This window comes from Trifolium pratense, linkage group LG3 (assembly GCF_020283565.1).
Source record: "Trifolium pratense cultivar HEN17-A07 linkage group LG3, ARS_RC_1.1, whole genome shotgun sequence".
NCBI classification, from domain to species: domain Eukaryota; kingdom Viridiplantae; phylum Streptophyta; class Magnoliopsida; order Fabales; family Fabaceae; genus Trifolium; species Trifolium pratense.
Window position 1 is genome coordinate 9,510,628 of NC_060061.1, and position 21,163 is coordinate 9,531,790.

General features: G+C 32.0%; 2 protein-coding genes across 2 annotated transcripts; both read left to right on the forward strand.

Moving 5' to 3' along the window:
• Window positions 1-4,191: 4,191 nt before the first annotated feature.
• Window positions 4,192-6,107, forward strand: LOC123916194 (basic blue protein-like). The gene is made up of 2 exons (XM_045967581.1): window positions 4,192-4,552; window positions 5,508-6,107. The coding sequence occupies exons 1-2, from the start codon at window positions 4,387-4,389 to the stop codon at window positions 5,705-5,707; spliced, it is 366 nt and encodes a 121-aa protein (XP_045823537.1). The 5' UTR covers window positions 4,192-4,386; the 3' UTR covers window positions 5,708-6,107.
• A 4,666-nt stretch (window positions 6,108-10,773) lies between these two features.
• On the forward strand, window positions 10,774-12,586 carry LOC123915901 (basic blue protein-like). The gene is made up of 2 exons (XM_045967177.1): window positions 10,774-11,040; window positions 11,869-12,586. The coding sequence occupies exons 1-2, from the start codon at window positions 10,875-10,877 to the stop codon at window positions 12,066-12,068; spliced, it is 366 nt and encodes a 121-aa protein (XP_045823133.1). The 5' UTR covers window positions 10,774-10,874; the 3' UTR covers window positions 12,069-12,586.
• Window positions 12,587-21,163: the final 8,577 nt, after the last annotated feature.

The following is a 21,163-nucleotide window of genomic DNA, read 5'->3' on the forward strand; positions in this document are numbered from 1 at the left end:
TTTAATATATTTGTTTAGTCTATTGTAGTTGTAGGTAAACAAGTTATTTGCTTTAGCCTGTTTGTTTAATCTTTGATTGAGTTGTTAATTGTTTACTTATTTTAAAATCTATAAATGTCAACTCGAAAATATGAATCGGGCTATTCAAAACTCCTAAAAAAGAGAAAAGTTGAAGCTTTGATTGAATCAAAAAGCTCGAAAAATAAAATTTAAATAAATATTATAATAATATTTTTTTATTAATATATAAAAGGCCTCAATTTGAAATTTGCTTTAGGCCTCGTATAGTGTTGGGCCGGCCCTGGTCAAACTCAATTATATCAAAATCAATTCTGTCAAACCTGATTCTGTCAAAATTAATTTTGTCCACCGCAGAACCAAACATATACTAAGCGCTCATTTGGTTCTGTGTTGGAGAACCTCAAACGTGAGTTTGGATAGGTGAAACGTGAGTTTATTGATTTTACAGGTGTTTGCCTCGCTCAACTTCTCAAATCTCGCTTTTGCCTCAAACGTGAGTCTGTGTGAAACTGCTAATCGTAGCTTCTATTAGAATTTTAGAGGCCTATACTTCATAGATCAAACCACTGATTCTCTTCAGCTTCTGCGGTAGTGAAAATCGATTCAAGCGGAATATATTTATTTGTTATTAGTTGTTCTCGTTTTACCCTTGTTATTAAACTGATTTTACCATATTCGTTGCAGCACCATACCTCACCAACAACATCTCTATTTTGCCCTGCATAACTAACACATATTGCATTCACCGGTTTTCTTTTTACTGTGATTCTCTTGTTGTTGGTGTGTGTTGTTGTTTCCCTTGCATAACTAATTTCATTCAGATGCAATTTTTCCTTGTGTGCTACAGTGATATCTATAGGTTAGAGACGAGAAGAGTGTTTTTTTTTTTTACAAATTAAAGGTCTAGAGTGTTCATCTTTATTGGAAATGACTTTAATTAAAAATTTAAAAGGACTATTTTTATTTTTAACAGGGTTCTAGAGAATTCTTATATTGTTTTAAAATTTATTATTTTAATTAATGAGATAAACGAGAATAGGGTGTTCGCGGTGTGGTTTGGTTCGGTTTTTAGCATAAAAGTCATCCTAATCGCGAGATAAAAATGCATGCGGTTCAATTTGGTTCGATTGACTTTTAAAAAGTTATCCAAAGCAAACCAAACCAATGCGGTTAAGGTTGGTTCGGTTTGTGCGGTTTATCACGATATAAAAATTATGACAATATTTTCAACTTGTTACAAAATAAACATGAAATTTTAATTTATTTTATTGTTTACATGATACAATATGCATATACAAAAATTGCATATACATAATAACTTACTTTTAATACCAACAATATAGTTCTCGATCACGTGAGATGATAGGTTTTGACGATCTATCGTTTTATGAACTCAATTTGGGTTGATTGCTAATATTTGATAGAGCTAAGTTAAGTATTGCGGTTTGATTTGGTTTGGTTCGGTTTTCTGAAATGAAAACCGCAAACCAAACCAACTGTGCGGTTTGGAAGAAAAATGATCCGCGCAGTTAAAATCAAATGCGTTTTTTTTGCGGTTTCAGTTTGGATTGGTTCGGTTTGCGGTTTTACTTTTGGATTGATTTGGATTCGATCACCCCTAAACGAGAGATGTCATGTTAAAGAGGATCTTCATCTTATTAGTATTTTTTGTTCACAAATTTGAGGATCTAAATTGATAAGAATAACTTTTGAAATATGGTAAATACCCTTTTGGTAATTTATACATTTAAAAGTAATTTTGATTCAATTTATCCAGACAATAATGTTGAGAATCACTTTTACGTTAACTATCCAAACACAAATCAATTTTGTCCAACTCACTTTTAACCAAAATCAATTCTATCAAACTCAATTTTATCAAAATCAATTATTTTCGTCGCAGAATCAAACACATACTAAGCGAGGGAGACGAGGTTCGAACCTCGATCATGACGTTTGGCCTTAACTATTTTTGGTAGTTAAATTATAATTTATTATGGACCATATAATATTTTGACGTCAAATATAATTATTACTTCTTTTATTATTTTCTCAATTCTTTTTTAAGTGTCATTTAAGGTTGTTTACGCATACCGAGGAATCTTAAGAAGTTTTGCTAGTTTTCGATAAATAATTTGTCTTTTACCTATAATACCATTAACAATTTATCATCTCATATCACATTTTCCTCCTCTGCAATAAATAATTAGGGGCAATTTTGACAAAATCAATTAATAATACTTTTGAAATTTGAAAATGACAGTTAAAAAAAAACTATTTTTTTTATTTTTATAAAAAAAATGACATTTAAAAAGAAAAGAAAAGTGCATGAAACCTAGACTATTAATTAAGTGCACCCAACTTCTAATTATATATTATTATTTTTTACCAAAAATGATGTTGAATTGCGTTAATCGTACAAAAAAGATTACTTTTATTATTTCTCATATTTTTAGGAAAGAAAATCAGTGCGCGGATAATCTTGCTAATATTGGTTTGCATATACTCCCTCCGTCCCAAATTATAAGGGAAAAAATGTCATTTTTTTGTCCCAAATTATAAGAGAAAAAATCATTTTCAAGAATGTTTTTTCCTTATTTTCATAAAATTAAATGTAAATTGCATTTAATTTATTCTCTCTCTCATTTTCTCAATAAACAACAACCAATAAAAATTGTTTTTACATCTTCCTATGCAACTTATTCCAAGAAAAACCCACAAAAACATACTTCAAATTCTCATGTTTTACATTTTCTTAATAAGTGTGATTTTTTTATTTTCCCTTATAATTTGGGACGGAGGGAGTACCTCATAATATATATGTAATGCTTTTTCTAGAAACAAATTTTGTCTTCCTGAATATAGATTTTGCTAAATATTGGAGCACTGCACTCTTCTTCGCTTGACTTTTTCCGTTTGGATATTACAGATTTTTTTTTAATATGACAGTTGTAATTGGTTTAACTCAGAGTTTTGGTATAGTTCTTCCAAAATTTATAGTCTTTTTTTTTTCACTTTTATAATATTTGTGTGATGAATTGCTAAAAACCAATACCAACATAGTTAAAAAAATTTATTTATTTTCCTTGCCAACTGCATGCTTGCCCACATTTTCTCTGCAAAAGTGGATATTCTTCCTCCTCAAGCTCTCATTCAATCTCTCACAAACTATTAGTTCCCCAGCCCCCCAATATAAACACCCCCAACAAACACCTCATCTCTTGAATAAACTAAAAAATTACAAAATTTACAGATCAAACCAACTTGAATGGTTGAACTCAAAACTTCATCTCATTCCAACTAAAATAAGTAACACATCAAATAGATTGGACCGATGGATTCAATTTATTTTGTTACTCTACAGTCGCCATCTTAATATATAATATGAGATACTAGGCCACAATCTGGACTAAAAAAAATACTACTATCTATTAGTAGTAGATGTCCAGGTCAACCATCATCATTAATTAATGTACCTTCTTATAGGATATTTCAAAGGAAATTTTATCATGGTGGGAGGTTGGCACATATTGTTTAATTATTTCCATCTTAGGAAATGGGTTAGCACTAAGACATATGGGAAGCGGTGCCATGAAATGAAACCAAATTTATAATCAAATCCCCTATTGAAAATTTACCAATAGTAGAGCTTACTAAACAATTAAACCACTATATATCTTTTACCAAAAAAAAACCTCACTATATGTCATGATATTTTGTATCATGAGTGAAAAAACCTAAACCTATCATGATATTTTGTATCATAAATTGACACCTTAATTAACAACTACAACTTGGGAAAAAACGTGCATCTCTAGAATCATTACGGTTTGAATGAATGTGTAGAAGACTTTTATGCAAAAAATATATAAAAATGCGTAGAAAACATCCATATTTTGTGCCTCTTTGAGGGCAATAATTTAGGCTTTTTTGTGAGTAGTGACTTTGGCCAAACATATGTATCTATCTACTTCTAAATAATATATTTTACTTACTTTTTTTATTTTATCGAATTCCGAATCTCTAAGTACTCTTTTTTTTCCTCTAAAAATCGGATGATTAAGATTAGAAAAATACAAGAGTTCAACATTTTTAAGTAATTACTGATTATTTTTTCGTGATACATTTAATTTCTCATTTATAACGAGTCCTCATTTAACAAAAAATGTCAACAACACATAGGAGTACATTATACTCTTAATACTTTTTTATTAAATTCTCTTTTAACCAACCACCCATTAAGATTGCAGGCCTCCACACTCACTCCTCAATTATAAAACCCTACCACATTATTTCCAAATTCATCACTTACCTCCAATTCCCTTCCTTTCACATTTTTCTAGCAAATACTTCTAAGTAGAAAATATGGCTTTGGGAAGAGGCAGTGCATTGGTTCTACTAGTCTGTTTTTTTGTGCTTCACTCTGAGTTGGCTCATGCTGCCACCTACACTGTTGGAGGTGCTGGTGGTTGGACCTTTAACACTGTTGGGTGGCCTCAAGGAAAACGCTTTAGGGCTGGTGACACACTTGGTATGTATCTTTCTAACGTTAAAGAATTTTATTAAGTTTCACTCTAACTATTGTAATCTTAGTTGAAATAACCATGGACCATATTTTTCTTACTTCTAATTAACGGATTAAGATTCAATACTGTAGTGAATACATGCAGTTTTACGCTGTTTTCAATCTCGGCCTTACAATTCTAAGCATCTATCAAGGTCTTTTATATAATTCCTAATAACCGGATGATTAAGATCAGAAAAATATAAGAGTTAAAAAAATATAATTTATTATTAGACCATTTGTTCAAATGAGGAGGAGTGTCAACACCTGTTCTAAACCCTTTACTTTTTCTCTAAATTCTTTTTATTTAATAAAATTCAAGTTAAATCTACCATTTTAAGAGTACTTAAAGTGGTGAATTCATCGAAAACTTTATTCAATAAAAGAGTAAATGTTGAAATAAATGTTGTTAGTGTTTTTGTGCCCTAATGTTATGGCTTTGACATAGAGAAAAGAGAATCATATAACAATCACCATCTTATAAGTTGATAAATTATAACACATAGAATTTATGACATCTATTTCAATGCTTCATCTAAATTTAATTCAAATAAATAAATTATACTCCCTCCGGTCCTTATTATAAGGAACAATTTGATAAAAACACACATACCAAGAAACCTTATCTTTCTTAATAAAAATTCTAAAATTTTACAATCTATTCCAAAACTAACCTTGGTGTATTAATTTATTCTTAGGGAATATGTCACTCTAATTAATGCATAACTTTGGAATGGATACAATTTAATAAGGGTAGAAATGGAATTGTAAGAATAAATTTAATGATTGTTTCTTATAAAAAGGACCAAATTTTTTTTCCAAATTGTTCCTTATAAAAAGGACCGGAGGGAGTAACACATAGAGAAGAACTATCTATTTATAAAATTTCTTGAACAAATTCTCTTTTGGTATGTTTGTGCAGTGTTCAAGTATAGCCCAAGGGTGCACAATCTTGTGGCAGTGAACAAAGCAGGGTATGATAAGTGCATTACTCCAAGAGGATCAAAGGTGTATCGGTCAGGAAAGGATCAGATCAAGCTTGTTAGGGGACAAAACTATTTCATATGCAATTTTGCGGGTCATTGCCAGTCTGGAATGAAAATAGCCATCAATGCTGCTTGATTTTTATATTATATAGTGAAATGATAACGAGTATTTTCAGAACACTCTTTAAAATAGAATGTTTAAAAAGTATTTCATGAACACTCGGTAGCAAGACCCTATATAATTTAATATATACACTAATGATCATGTAGTGTTCATCTTTTATGAGTGCTTTGAAAATTTTCATACCTTTTGTTGTACCTGTTCTTTTTATACTTCTTGAATCATGTAGAAGTTGTCTCCTTAAATTAAATAAGTGGATAGGTGGGTGGGTGTGAACTTTTTTTTAGCTAAACTACATTTGTTAGCCTTTGCTTATGTTGTAATGTTCAATCCTTACATTTGTGTGTGTGGATATTTTAATATAAGTATATTTGGTCTTTGGCAAAAAATAATATGCAACAATTCAATTTTTAAAGATTTATATAAAATGATAAAATTAGTCTAGTGGTAAATTTAGATATAATATATTTTTTTACCAATATTTTATTATTTTTAAATGATAAATATTTTTTATTTAAATTAAAATTTTAATATTTTTTTTATATTTTTTAATTTTATATTAGTTATTTCACATTGTATTTAAATTTTAGTAAAATAAAATTGATATTGGTACTTGATGACAATCAATTATATGATGGTTTTAGTACTATTTTAGAGTAGTTTTAGTAGCAATTGAAGACCAAATGCAAGCAAATATTTAAAGACACGAAGTTACTTGACCAAGAATCAAGAAAACAGGAAAATGCATGAAAAAGGGCTAAAAAAGAAGAAATTGAAGAATACATCGCACCACGATGGATGACCATCGTAGAACGATGAAGAAATACCACATCGTACCAAAAACTCCATAACTTGAGCTACGATTGTCGGATCGAGGTATGTGACCATGCATTGTAAAGCTAAGACAAAGAGCTACAACTTTCGTGTTGAAGCAAAAATCTAAATATGGACTATCTCTATTTATTGTTTATATACTAGCATATATGAACGCGTGCATATTCTGTTAGTAACTAGGGTCGAAATGGATATTGTGACACATCTAAGACTTCTGAATCAAAGAGATACTACAACCTACTTATATATATGAGACCATTAAATTCAGTATCTGCGGTTAAGTTTGAGATTAAGAATCGCATAGAAATTAATCTCCAGATAATGCTTCAATAGTGAGCAGATATAGAACCAGTTACCAAGCAGAAATACAGGAGAGATTTGAAAGCAGTTAACATACTTTTATCATCTTGAACTCTTTCTTTTATCTTTAGTCTTATACTATCTAACTTCGTCTCAAAACCTTTTCCAAACAAACAAAGTGAAAACAAAACTATCGTAATTCCTAACCGAAACTGGTAGCTTTGGCACAATCCCTGTAGAGAATGATAACTTATCAATTTATTACTTGGTTGCGATTTTGTGTACTTGCAGAGCCACCATCAGTACTCTATTTTAATTTTTTTATCCACTCATGATATTGATTGACCATCTAATTTGATGATGTGACAATAAATTATTAACTTGGCTTGATCGCGACTCATTTTAACACCTCATTTTATAAGATTCACAACAATGAGATCCTTCATTTTCATGTCGGGTCGCTACTTTACTTTATTGTCACATCATCAAATTGAATGGTTAAAAGCATGGACTGAAAAAAAAATTGAACTAATAAACTGAATTTATTTGAAGTCCACAAGTCCTAGCTTAACTAGTAATTAAAAAATGCGGAAACTATTATGTGTGTAAGTTTATAATAGTTTTGTCGTTTTGTTTATCTAAAAAACTAAATTGAATTATTCATAAGCTTAAATCGCGAGTTCACAATTTAAAAAAATTGCATCGATTAACATTAACTCATTTAACACCTCAATTTTATTTTTAGATTTATTTTACCTAAAAATCAATCAATATCATGCAAGTGTTGATTGAATATTTATGGTACTTTTGAAGAAACAAGATACATCCTTCGGACACAAATATAAGAAAAAAAACACTTCAAATTTTAAACACAAATATAAGCAAAAGTCAATTACTTTTAAACCAATTAATACTACTATTCCTAATATACTCTTATTTAATCATTTCACTTTTCAAAAGTTTATGTGATTTCCAAGGTATAAATCACTTTTCAAAGGGTAATATAGTAAACTTAACTCATGTTTTGCATTAAATCAAAAAAATTAACTACACTTAACTAAACTTCTTAAACATCACATAAATAATAATAATTATTTTTTTTTATATTTGTGTCCAGAGAAATTACTGCATTAATTAACTCCTTAAAAAAAACTACTGCATTAACTCATTTGATATTTTCATGTCTTTTGTAACATAAAATTTTGTTTTTTTATAGATAGGACTAGAAAGATTATTACTCCCTCCAGTCACATTTATAAATAAATTTGATTTTTTTGGTACATTGTAAAATGAATGTATATAGTTTATAATATAGGCTACGTACATTCATTTTTTAATGTATCAAAAAAGTTAAATTTGCTTATAAATGTGACCGGAAGGAGTACAAGTAATTGGTTCAGTTGACAGAGACATTACATTGTATATGTAGTGGTCAAAGTTTGAACCTCAAATACTTCATTTATTCATCTTTAAAATGCAATTTTTAACCATTTGGCCAAAAAATAAATATTCCAAAATAACATTTATTTCTTTCTCACAATGAAATACGGACTTACGGAGTATAAATAAAAATCATATAACGGTCAAATGTACTTGGTCATTTTTTCTTTTTTTCTAAGGAAAAATGTACTTGGTCTAAATTTTAGACTCAATACTTTTGACTTTTTTTATTATAATTTTCACTTTTTTTCCTGCAAAGTGTATAACTAATAATTAATCAAAAATAAATATGCAATTCATTTTAGATGGTTGAATTCTACATTAAATAATGGGATAAAAATAGTATTTTTATTTTCTTTTACAATACTAATAATAATAATAATAATAATAATAGTAATAAGATCATTTTTTGTTAATAATAATAAGATCATTAATGTCCCATAAATATATGTTTGGGACGTAAGTTTCAACCTACAAGTTTGTCTTAAGATACCAATTAATTAACATTTTTCATTAAATAATTTTATATTTTTTTTTATAAAAAAACTCTATCAACTCTAAAAAAAAAAAATTAGTTTTTATATCAAGGTTAAATAAATAATTTTATTATATATGTTAGATACATTCAATTTTACATTTTAAGTTGTATTTTATATCCTTAAATGTACTTAACATAAAAATTGAATAAAATTTAGTAATTTTACTAAATTTTTTTATGGACTTTAAAACACCGCATAACTAAATTCGTCTTAGGTCTTGTTTAGTCGATCTTGCTCAGCTGAGTGTAAAAGTACAAGCAGGATAACAATGCACAATCAAATTTTATTAATCTGGATTAACAATCATAAAATTTTCTGTCAAACTCAAACAAATTCAGCCATGAGAGGATTGGAACATCAAGTTTATCAATCATAAAACATAAAATATTCAATTTTTAAAAAATTATATAATTAAATGTCATTTTAATTTATGAAATTTCAACCATTAGACTAAATTTTATAATTTAAATTTTCAACATTTTAATTAAATTGAAATATATTTAAATTAAATACATGAAAATATATCCTAATTTTATTTTTTTTATAAGAAAATCATAATTTTCTATCAACCGATCAATTTCATATATTTATGAGTTAGAATGGCTTTGAACAAAACATAAGGAGAAAAAAACTACTAATATTTAAGATTGGATTAAGCTACTAGGTTTGATCTAGTTGTGAGAGATTTGAGTAGATGTTATAGGTTCTGGGTTCGATATCCAGCTTATTATAAAAAAAAAAAAAAAGAGAGATTCGATTGGATTGAATTATCATCTTGATAGGGCCGGCCCGTACTGTATGAACACAGCACAGATAAAAATACGAAACAGCCCGCATTGTGGACTAAGGGGATAGATACTATTAGTAGTAGAAGTCTAGGTCAAGCAGCATTATTAATTAATTTACTTTCTTGTAGGACATTTTTTCAAAGGAAAGTTATGTCATGGTGGGGGGTCGGCACAAATTGTTAACTTTGTTCTATTCATGTTAGGGAATGGGTTAGGCAAATCACATATGGGGTGCCCCAAAACGAAAGTTTAAAGTCCTTCCACTAGTTGACAATTTACAACTTAATCATACTATATAGTAGTACTAATGTACTATATATAGTGGAGTTTAACTTGAACCACTAACATGATATGTTGGTAGGTTTTCTTGCGTTATTTATTAAGAATTGTAGATAACTTATACATATTAACTACACTAATGACTTTATAAATAAATATATAAAGTGTAAAAGACTACCTTCTACCAAAAAAAAAATGTAGAAGACTACCAATAATAAATTGATCAAAAGTGATACAAAACTCTTAAGTAAGTGGTTAGAAACCGATCTGTAACTTTGATGTATTGAAAATATTTTATTGGTGCAAGAACCTACTCTTTTTTTTTACCACCAATAATCGGTTGACTGGACCGTCTAATTTGATTTGAGGGTGTATTAAGTAGTTTCAGTGCCCTTTCAATTACAGTTGCGGATGATCGAATTGTGACTTAATTTCTTAATAAAAAATAGTCACTGCTAAACAACGATATTTTATTTTTTTTGTAATATAACATGTTAACCTAAAAAAAAAGTGTAGAAGACTTTTACATCTAAAACAATTAATGTGTAGAAGATGGACCGATATTGTGTGCAATCAGAAACTTATAACTGCACTACAGTCTATTACATCTAAATTGTTCGATCAAAATCCGACGATTCAAGTTTTAATTTGAAATTTTAGATTTAAAAATAATTAAAAATCAAACATAAAATCTGACTCATTCAATTAAATCGAACGGTTTAGATATGGTTATATGGAGTAGAAGATTTTCATGTTTTGCTGCTCTTTGAAGTCAAGAATTTAGCAAAGAAAGTAAACATAATGAGTAATAGGCAGACCCACGTGTGTTGGTCAGATGAGTACAACTACAATGGTAGTATTTACTTTCTAACCAACTACCCATTAAGGCCTCTTCACTCACTCCTCAATTATAAAACCCTTACCATATTATTCCAAATTTACTTACCTCTACCAATTCCCTTCCTTTCACATTTTTCTAGCAAATACTTCTAAGTAGAAAATATGGCTTTGGGAAGAGGCAGTGCATTGGTTCTACTAGTCTGTTTTTTTGTGCTTCACTCTGAGTTGGCTCATGCTGCCACCTACACTGTTGGAGGTGCTGGTGGTTGGACCTTTAACACTGTTGGGTGGCCTCAAGGAAAACGCTTTAGGGCTGGTGACACACTTGGTATGTATCTTTCCTATCACTAAAAGGATTTTTTCTTTTAAATAAGTAGGGTGTCCGAGAATTGAATATCGACTCTTGCATATATAATACGATATCCTTATCGACTTAGATAAGCCCATGATGACATAATTATAAGATTTTTTATTTATTAAATTTTATTCTAACTAGAGGAATACTTATATAAAACTATTAGTTTAATGGTATGGGTTTGATTTATATTTTAAGAGATAAGATTTAAATTTATTTTAAGATAGTTATAAAATAATCATTATTGTTAATTTAATTAATTTTATTTTTTAAATTTATTTTGTAATGGTTATAAAATAATCATTATTATTAATTTAATTAATGATATTTTTCTTCAATTAAAAATATTAGTGATAAAAATTGTGTATTTGCATATATATATATATATATATATATATGCGGTGGTCAATTAGGTCTTACTATATTTTAGGACTGAGGGAGTAGTATTATTAATGGAGAGATTCTCTGCCGTTGAAATTTTCTCCAGTGTCATTATGACCCGTTCAATATATTTGTGTGCAATAGTTTAAACCTTAAATTAATTGAATGGCATATTAAACACTAGACATTCTCCCTTTATATCATCCACTTCCTATTGATTTATAATAAATTTTCATTTGTATAATTGTTTATAAATGGATCTAACTTCTTGAGCATGTACAGAAACTTTATATTAATTAACACTGGACTGAACATCCTCCCTTTATATTTATTTTCATGGAGACATTCCTAATCATTATTAATTTGATCCACTTAAAAATTGATCTAATACATAAATTTTGGATATTTATTATTATGCAGTGTTCAACTATAGCCCAAGGGCTCACAATGTGGTGGCGGTGAACAAATTAGGGTATAATAGCTGCAAGACTCCAGCAGGAGCAAAAGTGTATCAGTCAGGAAAGGATCAAATCAGACTTGCTAGAGGACAAAACTATTTCATTTGCAATTTTGTCGGTCATTGCGAGTCTGGAATGAAAATTGCCATCAATGCTGCTTGATCATTTTTATATTATATTATATTATATACTAATAATAATAATGTGTGTTTTGTCCTTAAATTAAATAAGTGGTGATAGGTGCATGTGGATTTCCTGCTGTTAATATTGACGCAGTCAACAACTAAGATCGAAAACCGCGTGAAAACTGCGTGCGGTGGGATTGAGATTTGCTACAGTCAAAAAGCACGCAGTTTTCACGCGGTTTTCGATCTTAGTTGTTGATTGTTGATCAGACGATTTAAATTGATAAAGTAATAAAATTAGTGAAAATAATCACAGCCGTACATGTCAGATCAAACTGTCATAAATGACTACCGCGTGAAGACTGCGTCAATATTGACAGCAGGAAATCCACACGCTGGTGTGAACTGTGTGTGTAAGTGTACTTTTAAATGTTACCCCCAATGGGTCTGGTAGTAGTAACAAACAATAATTTGTGTGTATTTATGAGTCTCTTTGGCTAGTGTATGTTCAACTCAATTGTTTTGAAAGAGCTATATACACATGACTTTAATTTACCATTGCTATTATTTTTATTTCAAATCATAATAATAATAATGCGGATTATTATTTCTTAAAATAAAGAACAACAAAAGTCCGGACTATATAGCGGAAGAGATAAAATTTCTTGCAACATAATGAATTAAAGTTTGAATATTTTATAAAAGTATCTATATTTTGTGTCTACAGTTTTCATACAGTTTCCATAAGTGCCTTTTTCAAAGCAGTGAGATACATACTATGTTTTACGGACAGAAAGAGTATTCGGATCTTTAATATTTAACATTCTCTAACACTTGCTTTTTAATTGCTTGAAATTCAACGAGTCTCACCACTTTATGTGATACATTTTTAAAGTAAGAGACTCATTGATTTCAATTGATAAGAGAGTGAGTGTCGGGGTGTATTTTATCTACTAAAAAGATAAGGATTTGGACAAAACAAATCTAGATGTTTGATTTTAAAACTAAATTTAGGACCGGACAAAAATTGAAAATTTTGTCTCTTAATATACTATAAGATAACTTTTTGTTTTAAGTACAAATTATTTAAAATACAAAAATAATATTTTGTTTGTCAAATATTATACAAGACAAAAAAAAAATATGTTCAGTACTTTAAAAATTTATTCTCTATTGCTATGTTAAGTTTTTTTTTTTTTCTTTTCACCATCAGTTTTATTTGATTCGAGGATCAGTTTTGACATCAAGTGGTTCCAGCTCCCTTCCGATCATAGTTGCGGGGGATCGAACTGTGGTCCTCCCTATCAAGTTCAGCGTCAATCACCGCTGAACCAACTAACAATTGATATGTATTTACTTTTTTACAAATCTAACAAACATTTATAGTGAGTATTGAAAATAGAATCCTCCTAACACTCACCAATCAAAAAGGTCAAACAACATTCAAATTCCTTATAAATTATATATTTGATTTAAGAAAATAAAATAATGAATTGAGTTCGCACTTCAAATAATAAAATTTTTTTTTTTTTTCAAATTTTATGTTTACATTCACTATTTAACCTGCAAAAGAAATTAGATTAAAAATTTGCAAGAGGTATGCAAGTAGGACGGCGGGCGAAAAAAAAATAAATTATGTTCTTAAATAATTCACCACTTCCCGAGAAAAATTTCCTTCCCCTCTTACATTTATTTATACTTTTACCCTTACAAACAAAAAATAATTTCCAATTTTATCCTTTAATTTCACCTCTACACAAAAATATTCTGGTATACAAAAAAAATTGGGTAATCAAACCGAAACACTACAGGTAAAACATTTCCCTCACATCAATTACAGCGAAAATTGAACATATACTTATGCAGAATATTAATCAACCCATTACCAATTAAATCAACTTTGTTGGCCGTCTCAAAAGGTATCATTAGCCTGCTTAATTTTTCATTGATGTTATGACAATTACAGTATATACTAGTACTAGAACAATTATCATCAGTAACTATGATGACTTTCACTATGTGGCCTTTATAAGAACATTATTATGACCCGTGCCTTTGGGTCATCATTTTTCAAGCCTATGTGCCCAATATTCTCTAACAACCCCCACTACAATTTGGATTGTTTCTAATCACATATTTTTGGAATTGGATAATCCAAAAATTTAATATAAATCTTAATCATTTTTTTATTTATAAAATTTAGATTACCGTATATTTATGTTGACATCATTGCTATTATATTAATACACCTTTATTGCCACAAGTTGTTGAGGATCGATTGATTTGGACAGCGGAGAAAAATGGTCACTACTCGGTAAAGAGTGTTTATCGTCTATGTGTGGAAGAATTAATCGACACGTCTCATATTAAAGTTTTTGGGTTTTGGTCCGGAATTTGGAGACTCAAAGTCCCTCCAATGGTTAAGAATCTTATTTGGCGCATTTGTCGCGGTTATTGTCCGACGCGTGTGAATAAGGAGTTGACTTGTCCTCTTAATTATAATTATTAGTTTGTTTCTAGAATAAGGAAAACAAATCAAATATTGATTTGTTCTCATTAAATGTAATTATTTAGTGTAATTACCTGTATAACCTTGTAACCTCTATATATACAAGAAATAGCAATGAGAAAAGCATCAAGCCAATAATTCTTGACATGGTATCATTAGGGTTTCGATCCAATTTGTGAGTTTTTACGTTAATCTTGGCTTTATTCAGCGACACCCCACTGGTTCGCTCTTGAAATTGTTTCTGCCGTTTCGCTTTTTGTTGTCGCCTTTGCTCTCCGCCATCGTCGTAAAATCACATCATGGTGTGATTCGTTTTGTTCACAATTTCTCGGCTTCGATTTGGGATTCTTTTTCGTACACTCTAATCGCACACGTCTGTTTTTGTTTGCTGCTACAGTGCCGCGATTGCTACAGTGTCGCGTCGCTACAGTACCGCGTTGCTACAGTGTCGCGTTGCTACAGTACCGCGTTGCTACAGTGTTCTGCTTGTGTTGTTTTCTCCTAAGCTCCTGCTTGTGATATTGTTGGAATTTTCAAGGTTCCCTTTTTACCTTCACTATTGTAGTATTGTTTTCATGGCTTCTATGAACGAAAAAAATAATTTTTGTGTCCGTTTTACCGGCAAAAATTATCCTGCTTGGGAATTTCAATTTAGAATGTATGTCAAAGGAGAGAGATTATGGAGTAACTTGGATGATGTCTCTATGGCACCATTAGAGACAACTGATTTAGATGAATGGGAAATCAAAGATGCAAAAATTATCACTTGGATTCTCAGTACTATTGATCCTCAGATGATTAATAATTTGCGAGCTTTTTCTACTGCTCAAGAGATGTGGAACTACTTGAAGCGTATCTATGACCAAGATAATGATGCCAAACGTTTTCAGTTGGAGCAAGAGATAGCCAATTACAAACAAGGTAATATGTCTGTTCAAGAGTATTATTCTGGGTTTCTGAATTTGTGGACAGAACACTCTGCAATTATACATGCTAAGGTCCCCAAGAGTTCTCTTGCGGTTGTCCAAGAGGTCTACAATACTAGTAGGCGAGATCAATTTCTCATGAAGCTCCGTCCAGAATTTGAGGTTGTTAGAGGTGCTTTGCTGAATAGGAACCCTGTTCCTTCTTTAGATACATGTGTTGGTGAACTTCTTCGAGAGGAACAACGTCTTGCTACTCAAGAAATAATGTCTCATGATTCTGTCATTTCCGAGACCGTTACGGTTGCATATGCTGCTCAAAGTAGAGGTAACGGTCGTGATCTTCGACATATCCAATGTTTCTCTTGCAAACAATTTGGACATTTTGCTAGTGGTTGCAGTAAGAAGTTTTGTAATTATTGCAAGAAGCGAGACCATTTTATCTCTGATTGCCCTATTCGTCCTCCACGACGAACACAACGCCCGGTGCAAGCTTTTCATGCCTCTACAAGCTCTGCAGTTGGTCCTTCCATCACCAGTACACCTACTGATGGTGCTTTACAGTCTGAAATAATCCAACAAACGGTACTTTCTGCTCTTTCAGCCTTGGGAATTCAGGGTAAGTCTTCTAATGTTTCTCGCCCATGGTTTCTTGATTCTGGTGCATCCAATCACATGACAGGATCTTCTGAATACTTGCACAATTTACATTCTTATCATGGTAATCAGAATATTCAAATTGTTGATGGCAATGCCCTGTCTATCACTAATGTTGGTGACCTTAACTCTGATTTTTGAGATGTGCTTGTATCGCCTGGACTTGCTTCCAATTTATTATCTGTTGGTCAATTGGTGGATAACAATTGTAATGTTAATTTTTCTCGTGATGGTTGTCTTGTGCAGGAACAGGTGTCGGGGAAGGTGATCGCGAAGGGGCCTAAAGTGGGAAGACTGTTTCCACTCCAGTTTATTTATAGTCATTTATCTTTTGCTTGTAATAATGTTTTGAATTCTTATGAGGATTGGCATAGGAAATTGGGTCATCCAAACTCTGTTGTTTTATCTCATTTATTTAAAAATTGTTTGTTGGGCAATAAAAATATTGTTTCTAATGCATCCCTTTCATGTTCTGTTTGCAAATTGGCTAAAAGTAAAACACTACCTTTTCCGTCTGGTGCTTATCGTGCTTCCACTTGTTTTGAGATGATTCATAGTGATGTATGGGGTATGTCTCCAGTAGTTTCTCATGCTCGCTATAAATATTTTGTCACATTTATTGATGATTATAGTCGGTTTACTTGGATATATTTTCTTCGCGCTAAATCTGAAGTGTTTTCTATGTTTAAGAAATTTCTGACATATGTTGAAACTCAATTTCATGGAAGTGTTAAAATTTTTCGTTCTGACTCTGGTGGTGAATACATGTCTCATGAGTTTCAGGAGTTTCTTCAACAAAAAGGCATTTTGTCTCAACGTTCTTGTCCTAATACCCCTCAACAAAATGGAATGGCAGAACGCAAGAATCGTCATTTGCTTGATGTTACACGCACTTTACTTCTTCAAGCGTCTGTACCATCTCGATTTTGGGTGGAGGCTCTTTCCACAACTGTTTTTTTGATCAACCGTCTTCCTTCTACGGTTATTGATCTTGATTCTCCTTTTTTTTCGTCTTTATAAAAATCACCCAGATTATAGTGATTTGCATACTTTTGGGTGTGTGTGTTTTGTTCATCTACCTCCGTTTGAAAGACATAAGCTTGGAGCACAATCACTACAAGAAAACATGCATTTACTGAGGGCCTTTGGCCCTCAGTAATGCACAAATTTCGTCTAAAATGCATGCATTACTGACGGCCTAAGGCCCTCAGTAATTAGCTCGCCAGTAATGGTTACTGACGGCCCAGGACCGTCAATAACGTTACTGACGGCCTGGAGCCGTCAATAATGCTAACCTGTCAATTCAAAACGCCTGTCATTTGTGACGGCCCAGGACCGTCAGTATCACATACATTTGTGACGGCCTGGAGCCGTCAGTAATGTTTATTGATTAAAAAAAAAATTAATAATTTAATTATTTAAAAATCAGTGATTTTTAAATAATTAAATTATTAATTTTTTTTTAAAAAAAATATACTGCATAATAAATAATTAAAAAATATTAATTATTTAAAAATCAGTATTTGATTTTTAAATAATTTAATTATTTAAAAATCAGTATTTGATTTTTAAATAATTAAATTATTAATTTTTTTAAAAAAAATTAATATTAATTTTTTAAAATAAAAAATATACTGCATAATAAATAATTAAAAAATATTAAAATTAAAATTTAATAAAAAGCATAATAAAAATACTTAACATAAGCATAATTAAATATAATGATAATATTGTCATTACAAAAAGAAAACAATTAAACAAATAATAATCAACAACAGATTATTAAAATTACACATCAACGTTGGTCAGGCGGCTGATATAGTGGTCGCTTCCCCTTGCCAGTGTCTGTTGGCTGACGCGACCTTCCTCGGCCTCGGCCTCTACCTCCCTCGTGTATTACGACTCCGGGGAGTGACGTTCGCGAAGGAGGTCGTGCCACAGGCCTATGAACGAAGTTAATTGGGGCTTGATTTGGGAAGAAGTTGCCTTGGGGTTGATTTGGATGTGGGATTATGAAGTCTTGTTGTGGATTTAATGATCTCTGGTATTCGGTGAAAGCAGTTTGTTGATTATTTCTACCGCTTCCGTCACTACTGCTTCCACTTGTTTGCCCAGTAGGATCAAAAAATTGTAAATGAATTGGTTCATTAAGCATCTGACTCATATCCTCTATGCTCATACTCAGTACTGGATCACCCTCTCGGTACTCCGGCAGCTGATTCAAATTAACCATGCTACTCAAATCCGGTCGATATTCTTGTTCACCGGCATTTTGATTTTGTCGTGCCGAAGCCTGAGATGATGATCCAACCCCCCCCCCCCCCCCCCCCCCCCCCCCCCGCCGGCGCCCTCTGCTGCGCAAAGAATTCCTGCAATATATGTTGGACCCGTAGGTCCACCCGGTCATCAAATGATGCTTCGAACTCATCGCGGAATTCTTCTCTATACGTGGCCCTCATTCGCGCTTCATACTCATCATCGGTTTCCTCTCTTTGAGTTGGACGAGAGCGTCCTGTACTCGATGAAGATGAAGATGTGTAAGTGACATCTCTCAAACCAGTTGGGTCACTTGCATATAGAGAAGATGTACACCCAGCAGCGAATTTGCGACCTCGAGTCGGACCACCAGCATTCTTAACAAAAGCCAACGACATCTTGTTTCGACGAACATCCTCATTATCTCGCCTATGAGGTGGTAGTCGTAGTTGGCTTGCATTATATTCTTCAACCCAAATTTGCGTCAACCTCTACAATAAATTAAAAAAAATTTATAATTAATTAATTATAATGTTTAGATATAATTATATAATGTTTAAAAAATAATGTTATACGAAATAAATAATAAATAATATATATAATTAAATACTTACCGACACTTCTTGCGCCCTTGCCCCCGTCCACTGACCGGAATCTGCATACCGGTGCATCATGTCATTCATCTCCATAAAGGTGGGTGGACGACCAAATTGTTGGATGAACTCAAGACGAAGCGTTCCGGCAGATTTAGACCCTCCAGAGTGTACGCACGCACGATTGGCTTCATCAGTATTTCTGTTGGCTTTGTTCTTTATACACTTTGCAATATACTCTTCCTCTTCCCATCTGCGGCACAGCATAGGGTATGAATTGCCAGCGAGCCAAAGTGGTGGTTTTGAAGGATCCTTTTTAATCTTTTTCCGCGCTTCAAAAAGTAAGGTCGACAGACGCTTGGTGGCTTTTTTGTTGAATATACGCTCAATAGCCGCTGTGTGGTGATTCAGCCAAGTTACTTGCGACTACGAAAAATAAAGAAAAATTGTTAATAAATTAGTAAATATATGTTTAGTAACAAAATTGATTTGATAAAAAAGTAATTATAAATAAAAACGTACCCTGAAGCCATTCCAAAATTGTTGATATCCACGCTCATCTGCCCTAACCTCCGTCCAGTTGAGATATGGAGCCTGGAATTTGGATTTCAATGCATTATTGATTGCCTTATTCGCCGGATTTTGGGGTTGCAAACTGCACAATATATATATATATTAGTTAAGAATAATTATCATATATATCCAATTAATTTATTAAACACAAATTCTTAATAATAATTAACTTACTCTGTGGCGGTATATGGCATGATGATGGGTCTACCATGCCGGTCAACCAACAATTCATTTTGAGGAGCTAGAAGTGCAATATCGGCAATTTCCTCGTCCTCGTGGTCATCATCGTCGTCGTAGGAGTCGTACTCCTCTTCCACACCATCTACGGTTCGAGACTTGGGCATACCCTCCAACCAAGTTGATTAAAAGGTACTTCTTCGGCTTCTTCTTGTACACAAAGTTGATTAAAAGTTTCAACTGCAATGACATCATCAACATTGGACATCTCATCTTCCTGATATGGTTCATCTTCACGTTCATCTATCTCATTTTTTTCAATCAGACCCCTTGGTTTTGATGTTATTGCGGCACACCAACCTCGCTTATCCCTTGTAGTCGATGGATAAGGGACATAGTGAACTTGTCTGACGTTATGAGCCATAGCAAACGGATCATACAATGGATAATGTTTGTTCATTTTTATGTCCACGGTATTAGTCTTTGAATCATATCTGGTACCTCTATTTGAAGGATCAAACCATTTACAGTAAAACAACACGACTGTTTTCTTGTAATCAAGGTAATTGTATTCGATTTCAAATATGTTCTCAATGACACCGTAAAAATCTCCTTCACCATTTTCAGTCACACCTTTCATACACACTCCACTGTTTACTGTTGTTTTTCCTTCACTCCAACTGTGTGTCTCAAATCTGTAACCATTGACAAAGTAGGTGTGCCATTGTTTAACGGTTGACTTTGGGCCATCAGATAAGTTTCTCAAGTGTTGTATGACACGAGTTGCGGGTGTTTGTTGGTACATGTATTCTTTGAACCATGCTGGAAATTCCGAATTGATTTGAGCAGAAGTATGTTGTGTTAAAAACATCCTAAGTTATTAAATATCGTTAGTTATAAGCGAACTTAATTGGAATAAATAATTATTTATTAACTAATTAAAAATACTCACTGTAAATATGGCTCGACTTCATTGCAATTAATCAGCAAGTGAACATGCGCCGAATAGAGAACTTTGTCACCAGGATACAACACTTTCTCACCACCACCATTACGACCAGGCAAGCTGAATATTGACATGTTTAATGGGTGAATTCTCACAGGCCGAGATGTTTCAGTTTCATTGCGAATATGACTTGATGACAACGTGTCTTTGAAGTAATGCGAACAAAAGTAAATTGTTTCGCGGTGTAAGTATGTTGCACAAATTGAGCCTTCGACCCTAGCTTTGTTTTTCACGGCACGTTTTGCATAACCCATGAACCTTTCAAACGGGTACATCCATCTATATTGAACCGGCCCACCAAGTCTAGCCTCGTATGCAAGATGCACCACAACATGCTCCATAGAATCAAACAAGGCAGGAGGAAATATTCTCTCCAACTTACACAAGATCAGTGGAATGTCATTTTCCATCTTGATGAGATCAGCCTCTCTTAGCGTT

What these genes read in the sequence shown, in the direction of transcription:
- LOC123916194 (XM_045967581.1), top strand. Translation starts at nt 4,387, where the DNA reads ATGGCTTTGGGAAGAGGCAGTGCATTGGTTCTACTAGTCTGTTTTTTT. An exon ending in TAGGGCTGGTGACACACTTG is followed by an intron (nt 4,553 to 5,507) that starts GTATGTATCTTT and finishes ATGTTTGTGCAG; the next exon opens with TGTTCAAGTATAGCCCAAGG.
- LOC123915901 (XM_045967177.1), top strand. Translation starts at nt 10,875, where the DNA reads ATGGCTTTGGGAAGAGGCAGTGCATTGGTTCTACTAGTCTGTTTTTTT. An exon ending in TAGGGCTGGTGACACACTTG is followed by an intron (nt 11,041 to 11,868) that starts GTATGTATCTTT and finishes ATTATTATGCAG; the next exon opens with TGTTCAACTATAGCCCAAGG.